A 26700-nucleotide genomic window follows, 5' to 3' on the forward strand; every position below is an offset into this window, starting at 1 on the left:
CAGCAGTGGCCAATTGGGAATCGGCCCAACTCTACCGAATTCGGACTATCTTGTGTTTCTCGAAGATGTGGAAAAGATCGTCAAGATCAGGGCTGGGGTAAACCATACGATGGCTATTGATTGTGAGTGGAGACTAACACAAAGTTGATACATTTTCTTGTGCTGGCCAAATAATACTTACGTTGAAGGTGGAACCAAGTTTTTCTTGCATCTCAAGTTCCACGCTATGTCATCACCAGGCAAAAATAGTTCTATAGCTTAGGGGCCATCCGTAATTATCGATCTTTTTCACGAAACGAAAAAGTTTAGTTATGACCCACCCCCACCCACCCACCCCCCTGAAACGAAAAAAATTAAATGACTTGAGACTTTGTGCAGAAAGTGATCTTGATTGGCTGTTACAACACACACATATCCTTCGCATGCAAGCACTCTTTACCGGCAAGTAATAGTTACTTTTGTATACCGTACTGGCAATATATGTTGCCGCGTGACGCGTAACGCAGGGGGGTGCGGCGTAACGCGCGACCAGGCTAGTGCGACAAATTTTCGTTGCGTTCGTAATGCGCGTCCGGCGGGGTGCGGCGATCTTTTCATTGCAAAAAGGCTGAAAACTGTGAAAGCACGTGTACCGCGTGGTGAAAAGTTCAAAACTGGACGCAGCAGGAAGTCCTGCAATAGCAAAAAAAGGACTGCGGCAATATAGAAACCTGTGCAACGGCTCCTGTGCGACTTTGCATGTAACGCCCTGCGTGCGGCAAACATGTGCCAATGTAACGCTTCATGGCCTCACTGCGACCATATATATTGCCAGTACAGTAATTATGAAATCCATAACATTTTAGAATGATGCCAATAACTCACAGCGAGGTCACATTTTGTATGATTGTGCAAGTCAGTTATGTTTTCTTGGAAGTCTAGTACTACCGGTACTTCTTGACCATGGAAACATAATTCACCTACCACACACATACGCTGCTAAATAATTGGCACCTCTACGTCTAAACACGGGAATAGTACACATGCAAATCGTCAGAGTTCCGACATTGACATGATACTGCCAAAACAAGTCAACTTCAGAGCGGAAACAAACGCCATAGCTATCACAGACTTCAGTGGTCGTGCCTCGCTCGCAAATGAGAGCAGCATCGCTCCAGAATCGTTGTCGGAAAGCTCCGTAAGGTCGCACACACGCCGCGCTGCGCTGCCGTCAATCAGGTACGCCTAAATTTCCGTCTCTGGAAGACTGTCGACACGGGGATCACTCTCCATGGCTTTCCCACCATAAGCACGATCAGATTCTTCCAGGTACATTACGACGACATCGTCTTCAGCGGCTGGCGCTCCCCATATTTGCGTGAGAATTTACTTGGCGTGCGCCCCACTCCGTAATTTGAAAGTCTCTTGCATCGGCGGCTGGAACGAAGTATTTATCTATCTGTCGTCGGTACCGCGGTCCCATGGGCCCAGAGCGAATGACTGCTAGGTCCTCGTCGGAGAAGTCATCTCTGAGCACGAAAGAAACTCACGACTGCACTGAGTACAGAGTGGTATCAGTGCATCGTACTGCCGATCTACTTCGAAGTACACAATGAGTATGTATGCATGCATCATATCAATGCATGCAGTGCGCGTTGATTGTTCCGCTTTCGATGTTTTTTCAAAACGAAACCGGTTACTACCCACCCACCCATAAACGAAACTTTTTCGTTTCGTGAAAAGATCGAGAATTACGGATGGCCCCTTATTCCGCGAAGAAAATAACAAATCCTTTCTTCATCGGTATGGTTCCTTCTGCTTATACAAGAGCCCAAAATAGGTTTGCGCAATCCATGGTGTCCTGAATTTGAAATTGGTAGTTTTGTTTTTCTGCATCTTTGTTGGGCTGTTGTTGGTGCAGATCGTGGCAGGATCTTCATGTGGGGTTGTGGAACTCCACTAGGTCGTGAGCAGATCGTCTTCAAGCCAGTACAGATAAAAACGTAAGTTAGAGGATGATTGTACAGCCAACTTTGCGTACAACGACACTCGGCCGGGCATCAGGAAAGTGTCCTTATACCCGAAGTCTCGTTATATGTATTACAGTTAGATGGGACTTTGCTCTGGGCATGGAAATTCTGTCGTTATTCGCGAATTGTCGTTGTATCCGCAGTCGTTATTAGCTAAGTTGGCTGTATATGCCATTCCAGCCAGGTAGATTAGTACCCAAAAATTGGTTCGAAGGTTAATCAAGCAATTCAACCTCCACCACCACATGCGCTCTCTGGCCGGCCAACAAATGAATCTGTTGATTTTTTTCGTCTTCAGCATATATATATATATGTATGGAGCAAGAAATGACCATTTATTAGAGGTATATGGACATCATCATGTTATTGCCGCTATTCTCACATATATCCGTTCACTCTCGCAACAAATCAGTAGCACTGTTCCATTGTCATGTCTATACTTCACCCACACACACACGCATGCACACACACACACACGCACGCACACGTACACACACACACACACACACACACATACACACACACGCACACACACACACACACACACACACACACACACACACACACACACACACACACACACACACACACACACGCACACACATGCGCACGCACACGCGCACACACACGCGCACGCACACGCGCACACACGAGCACACACACGCGCACACACGCACACACACACACACACACACACACACACTAACTTCCACACTACCGTACTGGCAATATATGTTGCCGCAGTGAGGCCATGAAGCGTTACATTGGCACATGTTTGCCGCACACAGGGCGTTACATGCAAAGTCGCACAGGAGCCGTTACACAGGTTTCTATATTGCCGCAGTCCTTTTTTTGCTATTGCCGCATCATTTTTTTGCTTTTGCTGCATCATTTTTTCTTTTCATCCACATTGAAGGCACAGAAATTCAGTTTCTATCCAACTGTTACAAACCCGACGGCAAAGGGCGACAACAATATCACTAGAAGACTGTATATTTTAACTATCAGAGTGATCTCTTTGCATTCCCAACAATGAATTGAAAATATGGCCGAAAGCTCTGTCGCAATATTTAGATCAGAGTGATCTGTTCACAAAAAGATCTTTAAAAGGAAAGTGGCATAGGGGAAGAGCGCTTCCTCCAAAAACTACTTTTCACCACGCGGTACACGTGCTTTCACAGTTTTCAGCCTTTTTTGCAGTGCAAACTGCAATGAAAAGATCGCCGCACCCCGCCGGACGCGCGTTACGAACTCAACGAAAATTTGTCGCACTAGCCTGGTCGCGCGTTACGCCGCACCCCCCTGCGTTACGCGTTACGCGGCAACATATATTGCCAGTACGGTAGTTCCAAATATCTAGGCCTGCTCGTAGAGGATTCGAGAGAAAATGCTGCTGTCTGATAATCGCTGAAATGCGTGAAGTTGCAGTTGCGCAGCTTTCGCCTCTGTTGCGTGTGGACATCGTTTTCCAGTATGCCGCTTCTGAAAATTATAAGATTTTTTGAAAATTTTGTTTGATTTCTCCTTCGAGGCTTACTTTGGTGGATAGCTTTGCACAGCCCAAACCTTAGGCAGACGACCAAATCTGTCACTTTCCATTTGAGCTAAACAGAGTCATTAACTCTGTTACTCCCTTTCCCCCGCCCCACCCCACCTCGTATCTTGGCCACCTGGAAGCCACACAGAATGTACAGCAACTTTCCAACACAAGACTGGTGTCAACTATCAACTGATGATCAATTGTATCTTGTTCTGCTATCTGGGTAAGCCGCAAGTCCGCCCACATGACACGCACACTGTTCTCGTTCTGCTCTCCTTGTTGTGCAGCACGGGTAAAAAGATACCACGGTTCACTGATGTTGCTGGCCATTCCAATCATTGCTTAGCTCTGTCCGGTAGGTCCATTTCTTTTGCGGCATTGACGGCATTGGTAGTCATTGCATCAACAGAATTAGCGACAGGCTGTTCTGCTGCAACAGCGTAGACGGTACTGGTGGTCATTGCATCCGCAGAATTAGCGATGGGCTGTTCCGCTGAGACAACGTTTCCGTAGACTGTGGCACTAGTTCAACAACATACAATGCAGTGACTTAGATTAAATAAAGTTTCAGATTGGCCATAGTTTTAGCGTTTGGTGCAGAGACGTGGATGTGTAAGGTCCTGTAGACCTGCAAGGGCTAATTAAGGGAGGGGAAAATTTATAAATGGGCTGTGTGTTTTGTCGTATTTCTCATCCCCAGATCATGGCGAAGTGTACACAATTGGCAACCAGAAATCGGTAAAGAGAACATGCTGTAAACACGATGGTGTATGCATATCACGCTACACACCGGCCCCATTTCACATTCCGGGTTGCAATTTCTGGCACCAGAATACAGTTGGCAAGACACAGGACCAGCGCCTGCTTGCTGCACGCCATGTGCATCATGTGATGTACACAAGTACTGTTCGCACTTTGCGGTGAATTTGAGGTCTTGCCATGACTTAAGTCATTGCTATTTGGACGTACAGCAGGCATGTTTGGCTGTTCAACCTGTAATATGTACGTGTTGTGTCCTGTAAAACTGAGTTGGCTGAAAACCCAGTCTAAGTAAAAAGTTTGAACTCGGATGTTGAGCCAAGTAATCATAGATAAAAAGAAAGGACAAAATGTTACGAGTAACTTGTCAATGTGTGCCTTTTTTGTCGTACTCGCCGACTGTATATGATCTGGTTACGTTGGTGGTTAGTTGGTCAAAACAATTACAACATTTTTTCCTTTATTTTCATCCACTACTAAAAAGTCTCCACAACGTGATTCTTGGGTGTGTGTGTGTGTGTGTGCGTGTGTGTGTGTGTGTCCTGTAATGTGTTGGCAGGGTGGGCTTGGACGCGGCTTGTTTGGTGACAAACTGGAGAGTAAGCTGAGCGTTATACCCATGACGGCCTTCTGCAACGAGCCAGTCGTATCCATAGGCTGTGGCCAGTACTTCAGTGCTGCCGTTACAGGTAAGAACTGACCCTGAATTCATAGATGTCAAACATTCTTTTTTTTCTTTTTCTTTTTACCAGGCGTGGGCCATCCCCTGAATTCATAGGTGCCAAACATTTTACGTTTTTCATTGACTATCATGCATTTTGTCTATGAAAAAAAAGAAAAAAAAGAACTAGCACAATGACTAGTGAGAACCCACATCAGCAGCATGTACAGGGGCGTCGGAACTGGTGCCACGGGTGCGGGGATTTTAGATTTTATTCTCCAGGCTTGCTTGCTTCTTGTTTCCTCCCTCATGCAGAAACAAGAAGAGTTCAGACAGAATTTTTGGATTTTCTTCTCCATGCTTGTTTCAACTCCCTCATGAACATTTGATTTTTTGATTTTTTTGATGCAATGAAAACTGGGCTATTTGGACCCAGTTTTCCAAGAAAATCCCTGGTGACAGCTCCCGAGCCAATGGCCCCACCAATTTTAGAATACCTCCCGACGCCCCTGGCATATATGTAGAAGAATTTCGTTTGTTTCGTCCGTTAGAGCCTACTGTCATGACTGGCATTTTTGTCTGGATCGGAAATTTGGCATGTCAGATCTGCAAATACGTGGGAGACATATTAAGGGCGCGTTCGAATTGTCACTCTTTGACTTTTCGAGGAGTTTCGTTTTTCTGAAGACGCGGCCTAATTGGTCTCCTCAGAAAAAACGAAGCTCCTCGAACTCCTCGAAACTCCACAACCTCATCCGACGGGAGCGGTGGATTAGTTCCGAAGAGTTTAGAATAGCTACGTCACGGAGTACGTAGACATGGTCGATCTGATCGGACGTCATCATCGCCATGACAATTCCACTGGAAAACTCTAAAAATGATAGAAACCGTTCTAATGGAACACTTCACCAAATTTGTTCGAACAGTTGATGAAGACAATTCGAACGCCCCCTATTTGTGTTATCGTGGGGAGCTAGGGCAGGGCTGGATATCAACTAGCATGTTGCATTCTGCAGTAGCTGTGTATAAGTTATTGTGACATTGGCAGGATTTTAGATTTTGTAGGAGGAGAGACCAGTGGCAGTAAGCAAGGAAGAGAGGAGATGTTTGCATTGGTGCAGACCGCGCAATAGGGAAGCGGAGAGAGTTTCTGGTGCGCAGGTCTTGAGATTGAAAAACCCAGCTTTGGCAGGAGAGAGCACGGTATGTGGCCGCAGTTGCCAGCTGTGGCCACTGCTCAAACTCGATGCAAGGAAGAGTATCTCGCAGTTTGTGGCGACCCCAAGTTACCTTTTCCGGCGCAATCTCTCGCGTCTGTGGCGCTTCTTTCTCGTGCTCTTGATGGTTTGCTGCTGAACGTTAACGTCCAAGGCGGCAAGGCGGGCCCCAGCCAGCTCCCCTTCTTCTTCGTCACTATTAATGTTTGGTCTGGCTGATGAGAGCTGTCTCGAGAACGTGATTGACTCAAAATAGAATAACATTAATTTTTTCTAAGACTCGTCCGAAATTAGATGCTCAACACTCTTTGTAGGATAGTGTTGCTTTGAGAGCTCAAGTAGTCGCAAGTAAGCAACTCAGTCAAGAAATTTACGATCACTTTAACAAGGATAGTCTATGGGTGTTATCCAGCCAAGAACGTCGGTATGGTGACGGGGAATCCCCACAGCATTTCCTTATGAATAAACAGCAGGCGGCTGTTTGAAGTTGACAGTGTAAAGGGGAGAAGACGCTTGATCTCGCCTCATCGTGATCGTCTGCATCAGTAAAGAGAAGGGTTGTTCCTATAGTAACCATTAAAGGATGGCAGATGACGGCTACCCCGGGAACGTGATTGGCTTCTTGTCATAGCTGTTCAAAGCATCGAAAAGACTCTTGATCTTGGACAGATCATCTCCTCCAAGAGACACTTGGTTGAGAAGGGTCCGCGTAATTTCATCCTTCTTTTCCGACACTGGATTCCATGTTCGGTCAACTGCCGATCTCGTAATTCTTTGAAAACGCAATCACTCGTGCACATGCACAAATGCCCACGAACACCCACATACGGACAAGCAAGTATGTCGGAAAACAGTCATGCAGGCATGCAGGTACATATGGGGGATTTGTGGATTGCCAACTTCATGATCGTCATTGTCGCCGTCTTTGCTGCTGCTGCTGCGGCTCTACTTCATCATCATTAACAAATTTGGCACCAGCACTGATGGTGTACGGTGGGAGGACGCCCGCTCTGATCTTGCCCTAACCTCGTCATGATCATCAGTATCAATATCTCTGCTGATACCATAGTGTGGGATGACACACTGATCCCATGATCATATCCAGATTTAAAGAAAACATCCATTTTCTAAATCAACCTTGCTGTAGACGGTTTCGTCCTTAAGAATTCACCCTCGATATAGCCACGAGCTTGCCAGCCATGATGCAAACGTGGAACATCATTCCGTGATCATATCCAGATTAAAAAAACATCCATTTTCTAAATCAACCTGGCTGTAGACGGTTTCGTCCTTAAGAATTCACCCTCGACATAGCCACGAGCTTGCCAGCCATGATGCAAATGTGGAACATCATTCCGTGATCATATCCAGATTAAAAAAACATCCATTTTCTAAATCAACCTGGCTGTAGACGGTTTCGTCCTTAAGAATTCACCCTCGACATAGCCACGAGCTTGCCAGCCATGATGCAAACGTGGAACATCATGGTCCTGATAGTCATCAGTGTCTCTGTTGATACTGTATTGGGAGTTTCGGCCACATACACCTTTCCACCTTCGACTTCTTTTCTCTTACAATGCGTACGTGTAGGTCTTCGCGTATTATCACGTCGTCCGTAAGGCCTCGTCAGTCGGTACAGCTACGGGCTTTCAGCAAGCCGAGTTGCCAGCCATGCTGCAAATGCAGCACATCGTGATCATGCTGATCGTAGTGGAGAAGAAGGAAGACGTCTTTTACGGGCAAACAGAATACAATTCACGGTGGCATGGCGAATGATTAGAACACAACACCAAAAAATGAAAACAAGTGTATGTGTAAACGGTACCATTTGGTAGGGGAAAGAGCCAAGAGTCCCTAATCCCCTTTTAACATTAAAATCAATGAAAAAACGGAAAAACGAGAAAAAATCATGCTGGTCATCAGTAATTCTGAGAGTATGGTAGGCTGACAGCTGACACTCCGGAACGTTTACGGCTACAGCGATGGTGATACTCTATGATCACGCTCACCTTGGCGTGCAGAGAGCATGCTCGATCCAGAGATAAGTGTACCACAAGTGCAATTTTGTGATGTCCTTCATCATCTCTTTAAGACCGTGGTGACCGTGTGGAGTATGTACACCTTCCAGTGTGGGCCTCATCCGTGCTGATAGTGCCTGTTGCCCTGAGCAGATCTCATCCGTGCTGATAGTGCCTGTTGCCCTCAGCAGATCATAACAGGTGCAGTGCAACGTTGACGGCGGGCAGCAGCAGATCTGACTGATGACCGGTGGAAAGCTTCGCTTGAGCCTAACCAAGACGGATGTGAGCAAGTTAGATTTTGCACACACATCTAACGATGCCTTTATGCCGGTGTATACCTGCCGCCGCACTGCTTCAGAATCGGGGAATGCTTCGGATTTACGTGCCCTGGTGCCGAATGTTCCCATTGGCCTGGCGTTTGCTAGCCTCGCCTGTCCTCTAACGCAAACTTCAGCGGGATTGTAAGTTGTCGGACAAACAGCTATGCTGCTTGTTGATGACGGCAACAGTGTGTTTGGAAAACGGGACTCGCATGACCCATTTTTTCAGAAATTGAAAAAGGCTCGGATGGAGAGCCAAGGATTAAGGAAAGGACCGAAATGTTACGTGGCCACCAGATCGTTGAATGTCAGTGACGTCCGTCAGTATTGTGCTAGTTGTTGTACCTTCTGACTACACAACATCTTTCTTATAACTGCCGTTAGTGTTAGACACAAACTACGGATAACATGTCACATTTTGGTCCTTTCTTTTAAATCAAAAGGCTTTTACTATTTTTGTAGCTTTGACTACATCTGCTGCACTGGTACAGACGCCCTTGCATCAAGGAATAGTTCATTGACATAGGTGGTCTGATCAAAGCCTGACCACCACCACTTGTTTGCTAGCTTGCAGGTGACGACTGATGTGCGTGTGTGTACGTGTGTGTGTACGTGTGTGTACGTGTGTGTGTGTGTACATGGTGTGTGTGTGTGTGTGTGTACATGGTGTGTGTGTGTGTACATGTGTGTGTACGTGTGTGTGTGTACATGTGTGTGTGTGCGTGTGGATGTGCGTGTGTCTTTGTTTGCACTATGTGCTGTGCTGCACTATGTGCAGAGGAAAGCAACTTGTATCTCTGGGGCACCAACTCCAGCCATGTAATCAGCAACAAACTGGCGGACGGACTCATTGTTGCGCGGCCTGTTCATCGTCATACACAACTGGAGTCGATCTCCACGGTAAGCGCCGTGATCTTATCGCACATACGTTTTTTTTCTTTTGTGTGTGTCTTGTATCTGTAATTGCGTACGTACGTGTGCTCTTTATCCTCAATGGTGTTGCTTCTTTTACGGTCAACTCTGTGTATAATAATGTATGTACGTTTGTGTGCGTGTGTGGTGTTGGATTTAGGTATCGTGCGGTGCGAATCACATTGCTGTTCTCTCACGATGCTGCGACCTTGGTAAGCAGGCCGATAGCCTGATTGAGTTCATAGCAGGGTGTAGGTGTACGTGAAGGCCGAGGGGGTGCAGGCTGTACATGATTGTAACTGATAATCATCTCTTGTCTTGTTCATCTGACTAGACTTGTATAAAGTGTTCAGGGCGTGGGTTCAGTTGAACTAACATGGCCAGTCGCATGGGACCCATTGATGAACGGATCCACAGGTTGTGGGACCAAGTTGGTAGTCCTGTATCGTAGGGATTTGATTAAGTTCTATGTCCTGAAGACTACATCACCGCTAGTATCCTAGGGAGCATGGTGTGTAGCAGATTTGCAAGCCATTCAGGGTAGAGGCACTAGAAGTACTTTCATGCTGCAAAGGTTTTCCACAAAACATTATTGCCAACATACATTCAAATTCTCAAGTAATCTCAAGGATGAAAAAAGATTGAGCAATTTCATGTCCGTATAACAGAGTGTACTTCCCTGTTCCTGTCTCTCTATTGCCTTTCCTAGATGGCCAAGCAGCGGAACCAGCCCTGCTGGAAGCAGAGGATTACGTGGACGAGCGACAGCTGCTCCCATGGCAGACTGTCTGTCATACGGCGGACATGCCCCACCTCAGTGTTCTTGCCGTGGAGAACGAGCTACTCTCAAGCACTCCGGCGTTTCCAGCGTGGCGGGAGATGGTGTTTGTTCCGCCTCCAGCGCCGGCAATTGAACTCGTACTACCCACTGCGCCAGTCACCCCATGGGAGGCTGCCGCCAGGAATAATTCCTACCCGGCCGCTCACAGCGGTGATAGCACGGCCGACTGCATTGCAACGGCAGCTTCAACGCCATCAGCAACTGCACCAGGTACCGCGCTGTCAACAACAGCAGCATTATCAACCACTACAGCCGCAGCAGCTGCAGGCCCACAGTCCGTGGGAGGATTTGTCGAAACTGATGAATGCGACTCTTGGCAAAGCACATTGCTGAGCAGCGCTTTCAAATTACCCCCTGCTAAGGCTGAAACTCTGGAAGAAAGACGTGCTCGCGTTCTGAGCCAATTCATACCTGGTTACTCTCCTCCCACGCGTAAGGTTTGCAAGTCTCCTCCGCCGCCCATCCTGGAGATCGCTAAGCCCAGGCCTCTCAACGATCCACTGAGCTCTGCTTCGTGTGTCTCCATGTTCGGTGTGACGAGTCATCCCTTCTTCGACCGCCCTCCTCCACAACGTCGTAGGTCGTACAGTCCACCCAGTTACAACAGCAGTTACTATGGCAACACCACCAGCAGCAGCCGTGTACGGACCTTCTCTAGACCTGTCTACACTTCAAAGAGCTCCTCGCTCAGTGGAGCCAGTTCGTCCCTTACTTCAAAGAGCTCCTCGCTCGGTGAAGCTAGTTCGTTCCTTCCATCTTTAAGCACAGATGCGGATGTGACAAATACTTCTACACATGCGGGTGTGACGAAGGCTTCTACGCATGCGGGCGTGACGAAGACTTCCAGCTCGGCTAAGGCACAAACTGCGAGGCCGAAGACGTCCTATCTAGCCAGACGTCGCCGACCCGAACTCCACCTGAAGCAGACAACGGAGCCGGAACCGGTGCCGCCCCGTCCCAACCCTCCATGCACTAGCGTGCCATCCTGGCTTCACCATCCTTATCTGTTCCTGACGAAGAAACCCGAGCAGAACCAGGTGCCAGCGCCCCCCGCCGGCTGTCAACCCACTGCCTCGTCATCTTGTCCTAACCTTCCTAAGCCTCATCTGAACGAGTGCTATGAGCAGAATCTATTGGTGTACACCAGCCTCCAGGCAACATCACTTTCGCACGTTCCTGGCCTAGAACTAAATCAAACTGCTGAGCTGGGCCCACCATACCAGACACATCCATCACAGCCTCCCGACCCTTTGCTGAAGCCGACATCGGACACGGACCTGCAGCACTCCGGCCACCAGTCGACTACGTTCTCCTCAGGGACAGGCAGCAATGACGACCTGTCATCCATCCCCAGCCAGCAACCGACTACCACAACACCGCCTGCCCGCGCTTCTTGCCTGAAGCAGAGATCAGACACGGATCTATTGCATCGCTCCAGCCACCAGTCTACTGCGTTTCCCTTTCCGACTCGCAGCAATGAAGACTTGTCCTCAATGTCCAGCCAGCATAAAAATACCTCATCTCCCAAGCCTCTCCGTTCTTGCCTTAAGCAACGATCTGACACGGATCTATTGCATCGCTCCAGCCACCAGTCAGCTTCAAATCTCTCACTGACTCATAGCAGTGAAGACCTGTCATCCCTCCACAGCCAGCAACCAACCACCGCATTAACACAGCCCCGCGCTTCTTGCCTGAAGCAGAGATCTGACACGGATCTGTTGCGGGAACCCAGCCAACATCCAGCGCTGCAAAAAGCCGCCAGTGATCCTGTGAGGCGCAGGGTTCGATTCCGCTCTCCATCACCGGACGACCAGCACAGTAACATGTTTGGTCAGGACACACAGTCATTGCAGGAGAAGATCGAGCTGTACATGAACAAGAACAGAAAACTATACGGTTCCCAACCGTCTCGGCCGAGTATGAGGCGGAAGCGGTCAACGACATCCACTCGTACGTCGGCTGACGAAATGACAAGCTCAAATAGTCATCCGTCTGCACATGATGTCCGACGACATCGGTCAAAAGCAGCATCCAATAAAATGCCGGGTGCTGAAGTGAATAGCATGAATATTGGTCCGTCTGCGCATGATGTCCGACGACATCGGTCAAAGGCAGCCTCCAATCATACGTCCGCTCCTAAAGTGAATAGCGTGATTATTGAGCCATGTCGGCAAGATGTCCGACAACATCGGTCAAAAGCAGCATCCAAGCAAATGCCGGGTGCTGAAGTGAACAGCGTGAACATTGATTCGTCTCCGCAAGATGTCCGACGACATCGGTCAAAAGCAGCGTCCAATCATGCGTCCGGTGCTGAAGTGAACAGCGTGAAAACTGAACTGTCTCCGCAGGGTGTGCATCGTCAGCGGTCTAAGACGGAATCACGTCGTATGTCTGCGACTGCTGATCCTGCTAACACCCACAACCGTCCGTCTTCGCCTGGTGTACGGCGTCAGCGGTCCAAGTCCTTGTGTATTAATGTCCTAGGAGAGGATATACTCGTGGAGGATATCTTGATGACTTTACCAGGTTGGAGACAGCGGCTAAACGGAGATCCTAACAATGAGTTTCCAGAAGAAGGTGCTGAACTGACCATCGCGGACGTTCGCCGCATTTTGTTCCCTTACCACGATTTTGACACGGATGTATCGGAGCTCGCTAGCCGTGAAGTGAGTGAACGTGCTCGCTCCAGGGAAGAGGAAAAGCGTCGTAAGCGTCGAGACCGCGCTCCATCTCCAGATGAGGAATCTTGGAACAAGCCAGAAGAAGACGTGTCCAAATTGCCGCCGAGGATCCGGATGTTAGTCGAGGCACGAAGATCAATGCTCAAGTCGCATCCGCTTGTGTTACATCCTGCTGACAAGGGCAGTTATCGGTATATGGTGATTCCGGATAAATCGACAGCGGCAGCACCTCTGCCACTGACGACACCACATCACCAGTCTTTGGCAACAGCAGATAGATCAAAGTCGACAGCAGCAGCACCTCCACCACTGACGACACCACAACACCAGCAGCCCACGGCACCAACAGATGGATTGACGTCGACAACAGAAGCACCTCAACCACTGACGACACCACACCATCAGCCCACGGCAACAGCAGACGGGTTAAAGTCGACCACAGCAGCACCTGCATCGGTGATGCCACCACACCACCAGCCCACGGCAACAACAGATACACCGATATCATCACCAGCAGCAGTAGCACCACCAGCACAGCCACAGGTTGCTGCTTCATGCCACAAGTCCTCGGTTACCTTGGAAACAACAGATAAATTGAAGTCGACGACAGCAGCACCTCCTCCTATGGCGGCATCAGACCAACCAATGACCACACCGGATTCCATTATGGCAATATCCACACCGGCGATGACGGTACAAGATTCCCATGTGGCGTCACTGGCTCCAAGGTGTGATTGCCACATCGAGCCACCAGTTCCACCAATGGCATCATCGGCTCCAAATTTGGTGCCACCCAATCCACTAGTGGCATCATCGGCTCCGAACTTGGGACCACCAAATCCATTAATTGCATCAGCGAATGCCATGACATCGTACAACACATTAGTGTCGTCATCAGGGCAGTCCCCGCCTCCTCCAGAGCCATCGAGGAGAAGAATGAAGCCGGGGGTAATCATCTCGTCGCATCTGACTGCATCGGAAATAGAAAACTTGCCCTTATCGGACGCGTCGTCGGAAATGCCGGAAATACCACTGGGCGCGTTATCCGACTCATCATCCATGACGTCAGCTGAGCTATCTCCGTCAGTGGTGGCCCTCAAGGCCCGACTGGCGCGCCTGAAACCTCTAATGGACTCTGTAGTGAAGTCTCCCAGTACCTCTTCAAACCTGCCAGCGGCAATACCCACAGCAGCACCACGAGAGCGGCTGAAGGCGTCGTCAAATCCACCTACGGCATCACTGGCACCGGCAACAGCACCTCGAAGACAGCGACTAAGTGCAACGACATCCTCAACACCACCGTCACAGCCGTCGTTGCCACAACGAGAACAACGTACAGCATCACCCGAATCAATGATGCTGTTGCCGGAATCGATGATGGTATCATCGCAAGCAACACCTGGTTCAATAGAGCCACCATTAATGGCCTGGCACAACTCGCCATTGGAATCGCGAAAGCTGCCTATTGCACCACAGGAACCAGGGATTTCACTACCAGCACCTCCCACCGAATCCCTTCCGCTATCAATGACATCAATTAAAACGTCTATGACATCATCAGGCTTTACAAAGCCATCTCCGGGATCACCGATGGCGGCGCAAGAGCTGTCAAAGACAACACGAGAGCCATCATCGTACGCACGCCCAAGTGGAATGCTAGAGCAGCCAGTAACAGCATCACAAGGGTCGCAATCACCTTGCGTCGAACTCTCAACGGCTGGAAATGATGTGCTGGAGGTTGTTCGACCTCAACCAGGTCGACAATCAGCTGCATCAAGCCAGACATTGGTGCCGAGGTCTCGTTCTCGTTCATCCGCAAACTTCCAGCCGCATGACAAGTCGCCATCTCCGCTGCCAGAGGCTAACAGGTGGAGCCCGGTAGATCTCTGGGAAAACACCGGCGTGTATGCTCTCGACCGAATCGAATACCCAGGTGGCGGTGGTGGCACATTCCGCTCTGTTACCACACTACCACCGTCGACCTATGACAGGCTACCGGGTGCTCCGAACCAGATCAACGCACGCGGCAAGCGCCCTGCCCCCAGGGTTGCAAGCAGAGCAGGAACGCCGACAGCAGCACGGGTGGTCACAGGGTATGATGATGATGATGATGATGATGATGATGCTGATGATGATGATGCTGATGATAGTGCTGGCGTTGACCATAAGTACTACAAGAGGCCAGCTAGGCCGGCCAAATCTGCCTACTCACAGATATCGGAAATCTTTCCGGACTCGCAAACAACAGAGGTCAGTTGCATGCTTCTTGTATTGCCACTTTGCATGCACAGGAACTCTGTCCATAACAACATCTTGAGGGAAGTGCCAAATGCTTTTTGAAATTAGTTATTATTCTCCTGCTTGGAAAGTTTGGAAGTGGAAGCCATCCTGTCCACTTTTTGTCTAAATATTTTCTTCCATTATTCGCTTTGAAAACTGTTGTCTTGCTCCAGACTGGCCCGAGAGTGAAGAGTGCGTCTGTGCCTGGGCTAAGAAAAGCATTTCATGACTTCAACCTCGAGTCGATTGAGGATGACGAGGAAGACATCGGACCAGCGAGCACGGTGAGCAATGTATTCATGCTACCGTGTTTTGTTTGTTTCAATTTTACTTCACCAGATACACGGGCCTTTCTGCCTTGTCGTTTAACCATGGTCTTATATGCGAGAGACAAACATCGCATAGACATGAAGAGGTACAAGTACGCATATTATTGGCGAATGCCAATACAATGGAACCATGATGAACCCCGTTGGGTTTTGTGATTTTTGTTCACTTAAAAGTGCATGTTCTTATAAGGGAGTGTTATATTTGAAAATAAGAACATGTCCCGGGAAGTGCGAGATACGGTACATAACGGTAGCGTTAGTTTATCGGTAGTGCGAATGTTTGTCACGGTTTGTCGCCATTCACGGTTTGACAGGGTTCTAGGTAGTCTGAACGCGCCCTAACCTTCACTGCCATTCCAGGCCTACATCTTTCATGCATGTGTATAGAAGCGCGGAGGGACGTAAATGCATGTCAAATCGTGCGTGGTAAGCAAATAAGTCCGCGCAGAAATGGATCAGCACAACCACCTATGCTGAATCACTGGGGATCAAAATTAAAATGCAGTACTTGTGGTATCACTGATGTGCATGCATTACCGTGCCTTCTGTCCCGGCAGCCGGAGCCTGAAAGATCGGACTCGGGCAAGAGAAGAAGTAAGGGTCTGCGCCAGTCCCGATCACTAACCAAGCTTGGGAAACATTTACTGAGTCGCTCGTCGTCAAGACGGACTACAGCTACACATGAGGTACACTAACCCTGCTTTCATAGTGTTGTGGACATTAATTTTTTTTTGTGGACATTGAAATCCAATGGGGATGACCGGGGCTGACACACGCACTGCTCTTAGTGCGTATATGCACTGTACTTGCACACTGTAACAATAGACCAGCAGTGCTCGCGGCTGCAAGGCCAGCGCCCAGTGGCTGTTTGACTTCTCAACGGATTTCAATGTCCACAACTGTTGAAAGGTTTTGCTTACTACTTCCTCCGTTAACTAAACCTCGTGATGGATTTTGATGTATATCAAAACGCTTAGAATAGGTCAAGACAGTTAGTATCGACTGTAAATCGCTGGACGAAGGTAGTTCAGCCTATATACAGCGTCTTTACAAGAAAACTGTTGGTGGGGTGAGCAGAGAGTTCAGTTTTCGTCGCTTTCGCCGGACTCTTTTTTTGACCATGCGTCGCTGTCGTCATCTGCTGCGCACGAGTCATCGTCTCTCTCGAGTCGTTGTTCAGCTCTTTCCAGCCTTGCCTCGGCTTCTTTGATCACACTCCCCTGAACTTTGGTGATGCCGCTGTCGTTCAAGTTTGCTTTCAAGCAGTGCGATTCGCCACGGCGGCATTACTCGTTTCCACCAGGGAGTCATAAAAATAGTTTATGACTCGCTAGATTTACCTCCACTCGCCAGAACACAGCGAAAACGAGGACAGCCAAACTGATTTCATTTCTCTGATGGATGCTCCTGCTAGCACTGAACGGCAGCGGCTAGCAAGTCCCGTACTTTCCTTAGCCACGGGACTTGTGTCGGACTGCAGACTCTAAAGAATGCATTGTCATCAGCATTCCAATCCGGGCCTTCTGAAGGTTGAACATTCAGAATAATTTTCATTGCGTTGTGAGGTCAGAGCACCTGCTTGTTCGCCCGATCATTAGGGAGGTTTCGCTCTACGTAATTACGTATGAAAATCCGTATGTCGTACGCGCCGGGGAGCGAGGGAAACTTTCATACGTAAATCTCTCTACCGATTTCCGTAGGAAAGCTCTTTCCTACGTTGGTTCCTCCGTCGGACTTTTTGAAATATTTTTTTCGCATTTTCCGCATTTATCCATGGCAACGTTTAAGCCACGCGAAACACAAGGTACACATACCGTACACCAGGTGAAAAATAAGATGGAAACACGGTTTCGGTTCATGGTGCATACGGTGGGCGCATGCAGCCAACGCGTCTCCAAAGCAACAACGCATGTTTAGCAGTCGTGGAGAAATCACGCAGAGCGAAACCCAACAGCTCTGATATGTACGTATGAAAATTCCGTGCAGTTCATACGTTATTTTCATACGTAATTCCGTAGAGCGAAACCTCCCTATGTGTGGGCTCGCTGCTCTGTTCTATCCCTCTCTATCACTCTCAAATTCAGTGCTAGAGAGGCCAAGCAGCGCATTTCAGTTTCGCTTGCTGTGGCTGTCACCTATGGTGCCACAGCGCAACCATTGATTCCGCTCTGTTGCGGAAGGTCGCCTTCCTTGCATGGTATCTCTGCCATGGCATGCCAGGGAAGGTCAAGAAAGGGATCGACTCACAGTTTGCGCGCAAACCAATCTCTCAAAAAATCCATCACGAATTTTTTTGTTCACGAAGGAAGTAATTGTGATTGAATGGATTCAAAAAGTTGCATTGCGCATGCAGCACATCTTGTATGTGAATACGGGCCAAGCTTCTGCTTTATGACTTCAGACTGCACTCACAACTCGCACATGAATTACTCCTCTGTCCACGTAATGCTCAATGCTGCAAGGGGCAGAGCTTTCCGTTTGCAGGTGATGTTAGATTTCTGGTGCCTGGGGATCACAATAGCGTGAAACTGGGGTGCATGTGTGGGTGCATGTGTGTACAATGGTCTGCATGTGTGTTTGTACAGTGTGTTTGTGCATGTGTGTTTGTGCATGTGTGTTTGTACAAAAGAGAAAGACCAAGGAACTACAAGTTACGCTATACTGTCCACTAACACCACCATTTACTAAACAATCCGCTCATGCGATAACATTGCACGACACTGACCGACGGTACTGACGTTCTACAACTAACTGGATAACACTTCTAGCACATCTAGTTCCTTGGTCTCTCTCTTTTGCATAAATTTAACCTTGGCTCTCCATCCGAGTCCATGTGTGTGTGTGCATGTGTGTGTATGCATGGCTCGTGATCCCGCTGAGGTTGGAGGGATTGCCCTTCTTTTTGCACTTCTTGCGTGCTTGTGTGTGCTTGAAATACGGATGTACATCTGTGTACTTAGATCAACGAGTTGACCGAGGGCACGGCAAGGAAAGACCCCAACCGTCCCAAACGCAGTCGAAGACACCCAGCACCGCTTGAACTACCTGACTCTGGCTGCTCCAGTGATGAGCCAAGAAAGACAAAGCTTCAGGTACGGACAATACTAATTTTACAGATAATTATACCGTCAACCTTGCTGGTGCGGTGTTACACACTTTGGCATGGGATTGACTCACCTGTACTTGTACTTACAGAACAGAACAACAAGGACAATCAAGGCTTGTTTGCTGCAAACAAGCCTTGATTGTCCTTGTTGTTCTGTTCTGTATTACGCTCTGCCTCCGCCATGGTGTTGAGCACTGTCAGCACACTGGCTACATCCTCCGGTGTACGTGTACTTATCTAAGTTTCGGTCATGGTAGATGACTGTACAGCCTCTACGGCCTCCGTACCCGTCTCCGGTCCAGGGGAGTGGGACGAATTGCCTTAACGATATCAAGCTGAATTGTCGTGATCGCACCAAAAGCTTAGCCAAACGCTCAGCATGAAGAGTGAAGTCGAACGTAAGAAGAGCACAGTGTGCTGGCATGACGCCAGGAGTGGCAGGGATCGTGCTCTTAAGCTAGGGATGTGTAGGTGGGCGGGTGCGGCGGTACAACAGTGTAATATGCAGGTACAACCAGTCTGATACTAGTGCTTCGGGAGTAGGGATACACATGTGTGTGGTTGTGTGATTGTTTGTGTGCGTGTGTATATGTATATGTGTGTGTTGTGTGCTTGTGTGCGTGCGTGGACCCGTTTTTACGTGCGCTTGTGTGTTCGTCCACGTTTTTCCTGCCGGTATTTAGATGAAGGAGCTCGCAACTGGTCAGCCCAAATCACAAATTCGTCAACATGTTCGTCTACAGCAGGCACTGGCAGAGCTGGACATACCAGGTGGAAAACACCCAACTGATGCTAAGGGCAAGTCTCATCAGGTATGGTATTTTTAAGTTGTTGAAAGGGGGTTGCTACAAGACAAGGAGCGCGGGTGTGTAGGTGTTTATGTGTGTGTGTGTGTGTGTGTGTGTATGTGTGCATGGTGTATGCATGGTGTATGCATGCATGCACATGCGCAAATGTGTTTGTGTGTGCACGCACATCCCGCGTGCATGTAGTTGAGGGAGCTCACGACTGATGCTCCAAAAAGACAAGCACCTGGATATGTCCAGCAACAGCAAGCACTGACGGAACTAGACGTAACGGACGGAAAACACACTACTGATGATAGGGGAGGATTGTCGCCGGTAAAAACAATTATTTTTTGGAGAATGGAGTGGGTGGCTGATGTTCTGGAAGAAAAGGGTGGGTGTGTGTGTGGGTGGGTGAGTTTGCTATTGCGTGGCAAGTTATGGTGTGTGTGTGTGTGTGTGCGTGCGTGTGCGTGCGTGTGTGTGCGTGTGTGTGTGTGCGTGCTTGTGTGCTTGTGTGTATGTGTGTGTGTGTGTGTGTGTGTGTGTGTGTGTGTGTGTGTGTGTGTGTGTGTGTGTGTGTGTGTGTGTGTGTGTGTGTGTGTGCGCGCATGTGTGTGTGTGTGTGTGCGCATGTGTGCCGTCTGTGTGTGTATCTCTGTCTGTATGTGTGTGCCTGTGTGTCATGCTTGGTGCATGTGTCTATACATGTCCAGTTGGATGAGCTCTCCCTTCGCACATCGCAGAATGCAGAAAAGCTTTCCTTCTCTACGCAAAAGCCATCACGATCACTTGACCTGATCATGTCCTCTCCATCTCTAGAAGCTACTGCCGGCAGACATGAGGTAACTCTACTGTATAAGGTGAAATTTAATCGCTGGTGATATTAAAGGGGAAGTTAAAGCAACATACCTTTGCACACATTTATAAGAAGGAACTCGGATGTCGAGCCAGTAATAAATGTAGAAAGGAGAAGGACATATGGAAACGAGTTAAGAGTAACTCTCCACAACTGTAACTAGATACTATATACAGTCAGAAAGTGCAACAAAGTGGTAGAGAGTTACTCATAACTCGTATCCATCCCTAGTACTGTTTAATGGGGGAGGGGCTGTGCTACAGTAGACTCATACGCCCAAGAACATCCAGACTGGAAATCTAAGAACGCCTCAACCTGGATTTAAGACCGAAATCCAAGATTTTTAAGAACGCGACATTGCACCTCCGTGATCTTGTCCGAGTACACGAAAAACAAGTCCGCAACCACAAACTCTTGTCGGGTCCTCGCGAAAACATCACCCAGTCCAGCGTTACATACTACACGTGCATGTAAAGTGTACAACCGGTACATGTAGCGCAAAGTGCTTTGTACATGAGCGTCACGGGTCATGTTGGACGCGTAAGAACGCGAAATAAGAACGTAGCCTGGGGCGCTGAAAAATAAGAACTTTGCTAGGCTGGTCCTCTGAAACCGCGTTCTTGGGCGTACGCGTCTACTGTATGTGCTGCAAAAAAAGCCATGAGGAGAAGGGAGCGAAAACGTTTCGTTCAGAAAATGTTCAATGCACTCTTCTAGACTGGTGTGGACGACGTATATATGCATGTACTACTTGGCAGACTCAGCGGAGGATGTTCAGGTTGGTTGTCACTCTGAGTTTCATGACGCTAGGCAATCATCAGACAACTGATACTCGGATCTACCCAGCAGTATGCTTATAAACACATAGGGCCACCAGCGTAAACATATTTTGCGCTAAGTCTGGTGGCATAAGGTATGGGGAGAAAGCTGGTGCGGGCCAAGGCGCTAGGAGAGGCAACAGGCGAGTGGAAGTGCCAGAAGGGTGACGGGCAAGAGGCAGGTGTGAGCATGAAAGCGCGGACAGAGGCGATGGGGATACTGCTTGAACACTTCCAATTTGTTCTAGAAGAATTAGCAATGAATAGAATTAATTGTGCACTTCCCGTTGGTTATTTCACTATCGTGTGGTGATTGCAGATATCTGAGTTAAGCCTTGCTGATCGGCGCAAGGCAGTTCGCCAGCATCGCAAGAGGAAGAGCACTCTTGCTGCGCTCAATGTACCGGCCGCCGCTAGCTCTGCGGACTATGCTGATGTGGGACAGCAGAGCGAGGTACGCTGTTCCGACTTTCTTGCTTGCTTGCTTGCTGCTGTTACTAGTGTCTGGCAGTGCTGCACGAGTGGGTGTTGGTTGCTTGCTTCTCTGGCAGACGTTCACTGAACAGCAGACCGAAGGGCAGTGGGGGGGGGGGGGGGGGGGTGATGTGCAGGCCCGATGGCGGGCTCTGCTGGGTCCCTACCCTGTCATTGCCTTTGAAGATGCGTGGATTCGGGTCTGGACACAAAATGGCATGGCTAATGGCATTGTGACCATCGACACCACCCTCTCCCCCCCCCCCCCCCCCACACACACACACATTCATGTGTAAGACCTCGCCTATATGTAAGACTTGCAGCGTGGAATGATTCGAATACATTCCCCATATCTTAAATGGTGAAATGATTGAAATCGACGCATTGCATCTTTAGATTGGCGGTGTGGATACTGCAGGTTTCTGTGTGATAAAGAGCTCCGTGAAGTTTGAGCTTTATCAAGAGCCTTCGGTTCTCATCTTGTTTATCGGAATGGTAACAGATGTTTTTGGGATCCATTGATGATGATGCTCAAACACGGCTAACTTATCTGTTTTCATTCCTGCATTGTGCATAACATCTAGCTGCAAGAATTGAACATCAAAGCTCGGCACAGAGAGCGCAGACGCATGTCACCAAGAAGTAGCAGCTTGAGCGACTTGGCTGCAGGTGGCGGGGCCTTGACGGGGAAAAATGCAGAGGTAATGTCTCTCTTTCTTTAGGGTTGACAACAATCTCTCTGTCTCTGCACACTTGTATGCAACCAAACTGGGGGGGGGGGGGGGGTTGTAATTACAGGGTACCTGGGGCAAAATGATGTGTACTCAATGCCATTGTGCTCGCATCATGTCTGACGTCCCTGCTCTTTTTTCCCCCGTCTTCCCTCCAGAGCCGGCTGTCTGAAGCCATGCCTCATCCGGGAAGCGACAGGTTGGCGAAACCAAGCAAACGTCGTGGCCATGGCGACGACACTCCAGCAGCAAGCAAGAATGGGTCTGTCCTGGTGTGGGATGTGAAGCAACAGAGACCTCGTCTTTTCGTGAACGAAGTGGAACAAGCTGTCGGGAGTGAGCGCCTTCAAAGCTTTCTGTTCCAAGGCTCGGTTCCCCTTCGCATCCTGGATCGCCACGGTAACCTTCGAGAGGGTGACATGGATCAGATAGTTCAGTTCATAATGAGCTGGCTGGCCGCGGAGAAGGCTGCGGTCTGCGGGCGCAAGATCAAGCAAGTCCACCTCAGCATCCCGGAGAAAGAGCCCTGGTCGAAAATCGCCGAGAGGCTGTTTGAAAGTAAAGAGTGAAGCCATTGAGGCCACCATGGCACTGTTGGCTGTGCGTGGAAGGTGTTGTGGCTAGCACTACTTACTGTCTGTGTGGAAGATGTGTAGGCACTGATGGCGTGACGCAGCTAGCTGTGCGCGGGAAGTGTTGTGGCTACCACTACTCACTGTCTGCGTGGAAGATGTGTAGGAGTGGCTCATTGAACCAGTGCAAGCGCACGTCTTCATAGCGATGCTCGCACCCGTAACGGCCGTGTAACCATTACGACAGCAATGGATGATCGATTTGTCAGCTCGACAATATTGCCAGGTTGAAACTCCAGCACGATCAGATCGAAGCGTCGGTGAATTCACACTGTCCTGTTTGAGTCGCTGTGCCGTGTGCCTATGGCAATTATCAACTAATGAACATCACGGAAATCCAGTGAGACGGAGCGCGAAGCTCTACTTCGCGTATTGACATGCATGCCACAGCTATGCGCTGTATTTGTATTTGAGACTTGAGACGCGTGCGCGTGTACTTGATGTGTTGAGCCACACGGTGTTTTCCACCGTGGCTCGCGGCCTATGTCCTTGAGTGACAATGCTCTTTGAGTTGTTGATGGTGAGGCTGAGCGAGCATAGATTGATGTTTCATACTTGATGTCCAGAACCTTGTCAGTATTGCCCTGAAAGCTCCAGCCGTATGCGAGCTGTGGATTGATAACTCCGGTCGTATACCACCATTGCCTTGATAATTCCAGTTGTATGCTCGCAGTTGTAACTCCAGCCGTACGCATGCAGTGGTAACTCCAGCCGTATGTTCTCAGTGGTAACTCCAGCCGTATGCCCACAGTGGTAGCTCCAGCCGTATGCACACAGTGGTAACTCCAGCCGTATGCGTGCAGTGGTATGCTTGCATTGGTCACTCGAACCCTATGCTGCTGCTGCCGTATGCTCGTGGTGGTCACTCCAGCCGTATGCACGCAATGGTAACTCCAGCCGTATGCTGGCAGTGATAACTCCAGCCGTATGCACGCAGTGGTACCTCCAGTCGTATGCACGCAGTGGTATGCTCGCATTGGTCACTCGAGCCCTATGCAGCTGCTGCCGTACGCAAGCAGTGGTCACTCCAGCCATATGCTCGGGGTGGTCACTCCACCCGTATGCAAGCAGTGGTCCCAGCCGTATGCTCGGGGTGGTCACTCCAGCCGTATGCAAGCAGTGGTCACTCCAGCCGTATGCTCGGGGTGGTCACTCCAGCCGTACGCTCGGGGTGGTCATTCCAGCCGTATGCTCGGGGTGGTCACTCCAGCCGTATGCAAGCAGTGGTCACTCCAGCCGTATGCTCTCAGTGGTCACTCCAGCCGTATACAAGCAGTGGTCCCAGCCGTATGCTCGGGGTGGTCACTCCAGCCGTATGCAAGCAGTGGTAACTTCAGCCGTATGCTCGCAATGGTAACTCCTGCCGTATGCGAGCAGTGGATTGATAACTATTGCCATATGCGGACAGTGGATTGACAACTATTGCCAAATGCGGGCAGTGGATTGATTAGTCTAGCTGTATTCGAACAGCACATTGATAACTCCAGCCGTATGCAGGCAGTGAAGTGATAACTCCAGGCGTATGCGGGCAGGGAAGTGATAACTCCAGGCGTATGCGAGCCATGCCTAGTAACTACAGCCGCATGCAGAAAGTGCGTCTAAAACTAGAGCCATATACATGCCAGTCATTGAGAACTACAGGCATATTCAAGCAGTGCATTCGTGTTTCCGTGCATTTAATGCTTAGTGTATATACTACTTACAAACATAATAATTATTATGATGATTTTAGCCGTTTATCTGATACATTGATGATTAGCAAACCAGCCGTATGCAGACATTTAAAAACACGAAAGCTATCCATCTGCAAGCAATGCTGTCAGCTACGTTCGCATTGAGTATACGACTGACTACGTCGGTGTTATCACTGTGTGTCAGCACACAAGACCCAAAGAACTCTTCGTGCTACCGTGACCCGTAAGGTGATCAACCGGATCTGGTCGTTCACAATGCGCTGTAGGTGCTCAAGATCACAATATTTAGGAATACCCCTTACAAAACAAGATGGTGCTGGACAGTTTGAGCACAGTAGTACACCATAGCTGTGCTGGTGCGCCCCAGGCAGTGTAGTCTTGACATACTTGCTCCTCTAAAAGCAGCCGGTCCGGCTGGTTCGGTTTTGGCCCGACCACTTTTTTTTAAACACAATGCCAAAAAGTGCCCAGAATGCAAGATTGCACCCTAATCTCCAAAAATTCCCGGTGGACAACCCCTGGAACCCCTGTCTTGCCGGACCACCTCCAACAGTGGTGCAGGTGCTATGCGCCTGTTCAGTATTATGCAGAGGGCGCTGCACAATCATGATCATTACATTTTTATGCTTTCCATATCAGATTTATTTTCTCCGTCTTCTAACTGTCCTATGTGCTATGCACTTGCACCACGGTGTGTGTGTGTGTGTGTGTGTGTGTGTGTGTGTGTGTGTGTGTGTGTGTGTGTGTGTGTGTGTGTGTGTGTGTGTGTGTGTGTGTGTGTGTGTGTGTGGAGGGGAAGGTACAAGTGTGAGTCGATTCACAAGCTCCACTCGGGTAGTCGTGGACCACAAGACGGTACGTATCTTGTACGTAAGGAAACAAAGCCGCTTGACCAAGCTTATTTCCTTGGCAGGATTTAGTGGCAACAACGCGTAGAGGGATGTTACTACTGAACTGTCAGCACAACTTCTGTACGCTACACAGCACATACCTCCGCCCATCACACACACACACACACACACACACACACACACACACACACACACACACACACACACACACACACACACACACACACACACACACACACACACACACACACACACACACACACACACACACACACACACACACACACACACACACATTCATACCCCCTCCCATTCAGGAAATTAATAACTTCTGTTTTCTTTCCTTTCATTTCATCTTCTTTTCCGTTCCTTCATACACATTAATTTTTTATACATTTTCATCATATTGTGAGAGCCGTGGGCCAATAGCCCCGGTGAGAAGGCAGTCTTTCCTGTTCATATGGTGAAGTAAAATAAAGAAACAACAACAACACACACACACACACACACACACACACACACACACACACACACACACACACACACACACCAAGGCCGGAGGCCGCTTCCGCGGAGCGGCCAAAGGGCCATCTTTAAGGGGAGGGGGGGTCTGGGGGTCCTCCCCCATAATGTTTTTTGCAATTTACACGACAAATCCTGTACTCTGGGCGACTCCCTGTACAAAATCATACATCGAATCTTTTTCTCCCCGGTTTTGGACGTCCCACGTGGACCGACTTTTTGGGAAGTTGCTACGGCCATGGCCGGACCGGCCGGACCAGTGGCGCCGGCCCTGCACACACAGACACACACGCACACACACCATTAGTTTTATTGTCGCGGACAGTGAAATCCGCTGAGAAGTCAAGCGGCCACGCGGTGCTGGCCTTGCAGCCACAATTGTGAATGTAAAAAAGAAGCAGTAAAGTTCACATTTTCGCGTTACCACCGGCTATTGAAGAACACAACCAGCTTAGCTTAGGAAGTTTGGCTTGTGTCAGGCCACCACCATGCCTAGTATACCAAGGTGGCAGATGCAGCAGCACCTTGCGGCGAGGGTGAGGTGGTAAGTCTCACAACCTCGCAGTCACTGAGTGCATGTACGCGCTGTAAAGCGGTAAGGGCTCCGGCCCCCGGTCATCCCATCGCAATTCAATGTCATGCCATGTACAACTCGTAT

General features: G+C 49.1%; 1 protein-coding gene across 1 annotated transcript; it reads left to right on the forward strand.

Moving 5' to 3' along the window:
- Window positions 1–25160, forward strand: LOC135812199 (mucin-5AC-like). Its single transcript, XM_065325524.1, has 16 exons — window positions 1–122; window positions 1901–1982; window positions 3837–3904; window positions 4250–4287; window positions 4868–4997; window positions 9306–9427; window positions 9600–9651; window positions 10149–15211; window positions 15415–15525; window positions 16128–16256; window positions 18531–18662; window positions 19360–19488; window positions 20178–20306; window positions 21458–21592; window positions 22197–22313; window positions 22502–25160. The coding sequence occupies exons 1-16, from the start codon at window positions 110–112 to the stop codon at window positions 22910–22912; spliced, it is 6861 nt and encodes a 2286-aa protein (XP_065181596.1). The 5' UTR covers window positions 1–109; the 3' UTR covers window positions 22913–25160.
- The last annotated feature ends 1540 nt before the right edge of the window (window positions 25161–26700 follow it).

Source organism: Sycon ciliatum, chromosome 3 (assembly GCF_964019385.1).
Source record: "Sycon ciliatum chromosome 3, ocSycCili1.1, whole genome shotgun sequence".
NCBI classification, from domain to species: domain Eukaryota; kingdom Metazoa; phylum Porifera; class Calcarea; order Leucosolenida; family Sycettidae; genus Sycon; species Sycon ciliatum.

Excerpts from the sequence above, each read along its gene's own strand:
- LOC135812199 (XM_065325524.1), top strand. Across the intron at positions 9,652-10,148 it reads CTCACGATGCTGCGACCTTG|ATGGCCAAGCAGCGGAACCA; the intron begins GTAAGCAGGCCG and ends TGCCTTTCCTAG. Across the intron at positions 15,212-15,414 it reads CGGACTCGCAAACAACAGAG|ACTGGCCCGAGAGTGAAGAG; the intron begins GTCAGTTGCATG and ends GTCTTGCTCCAG.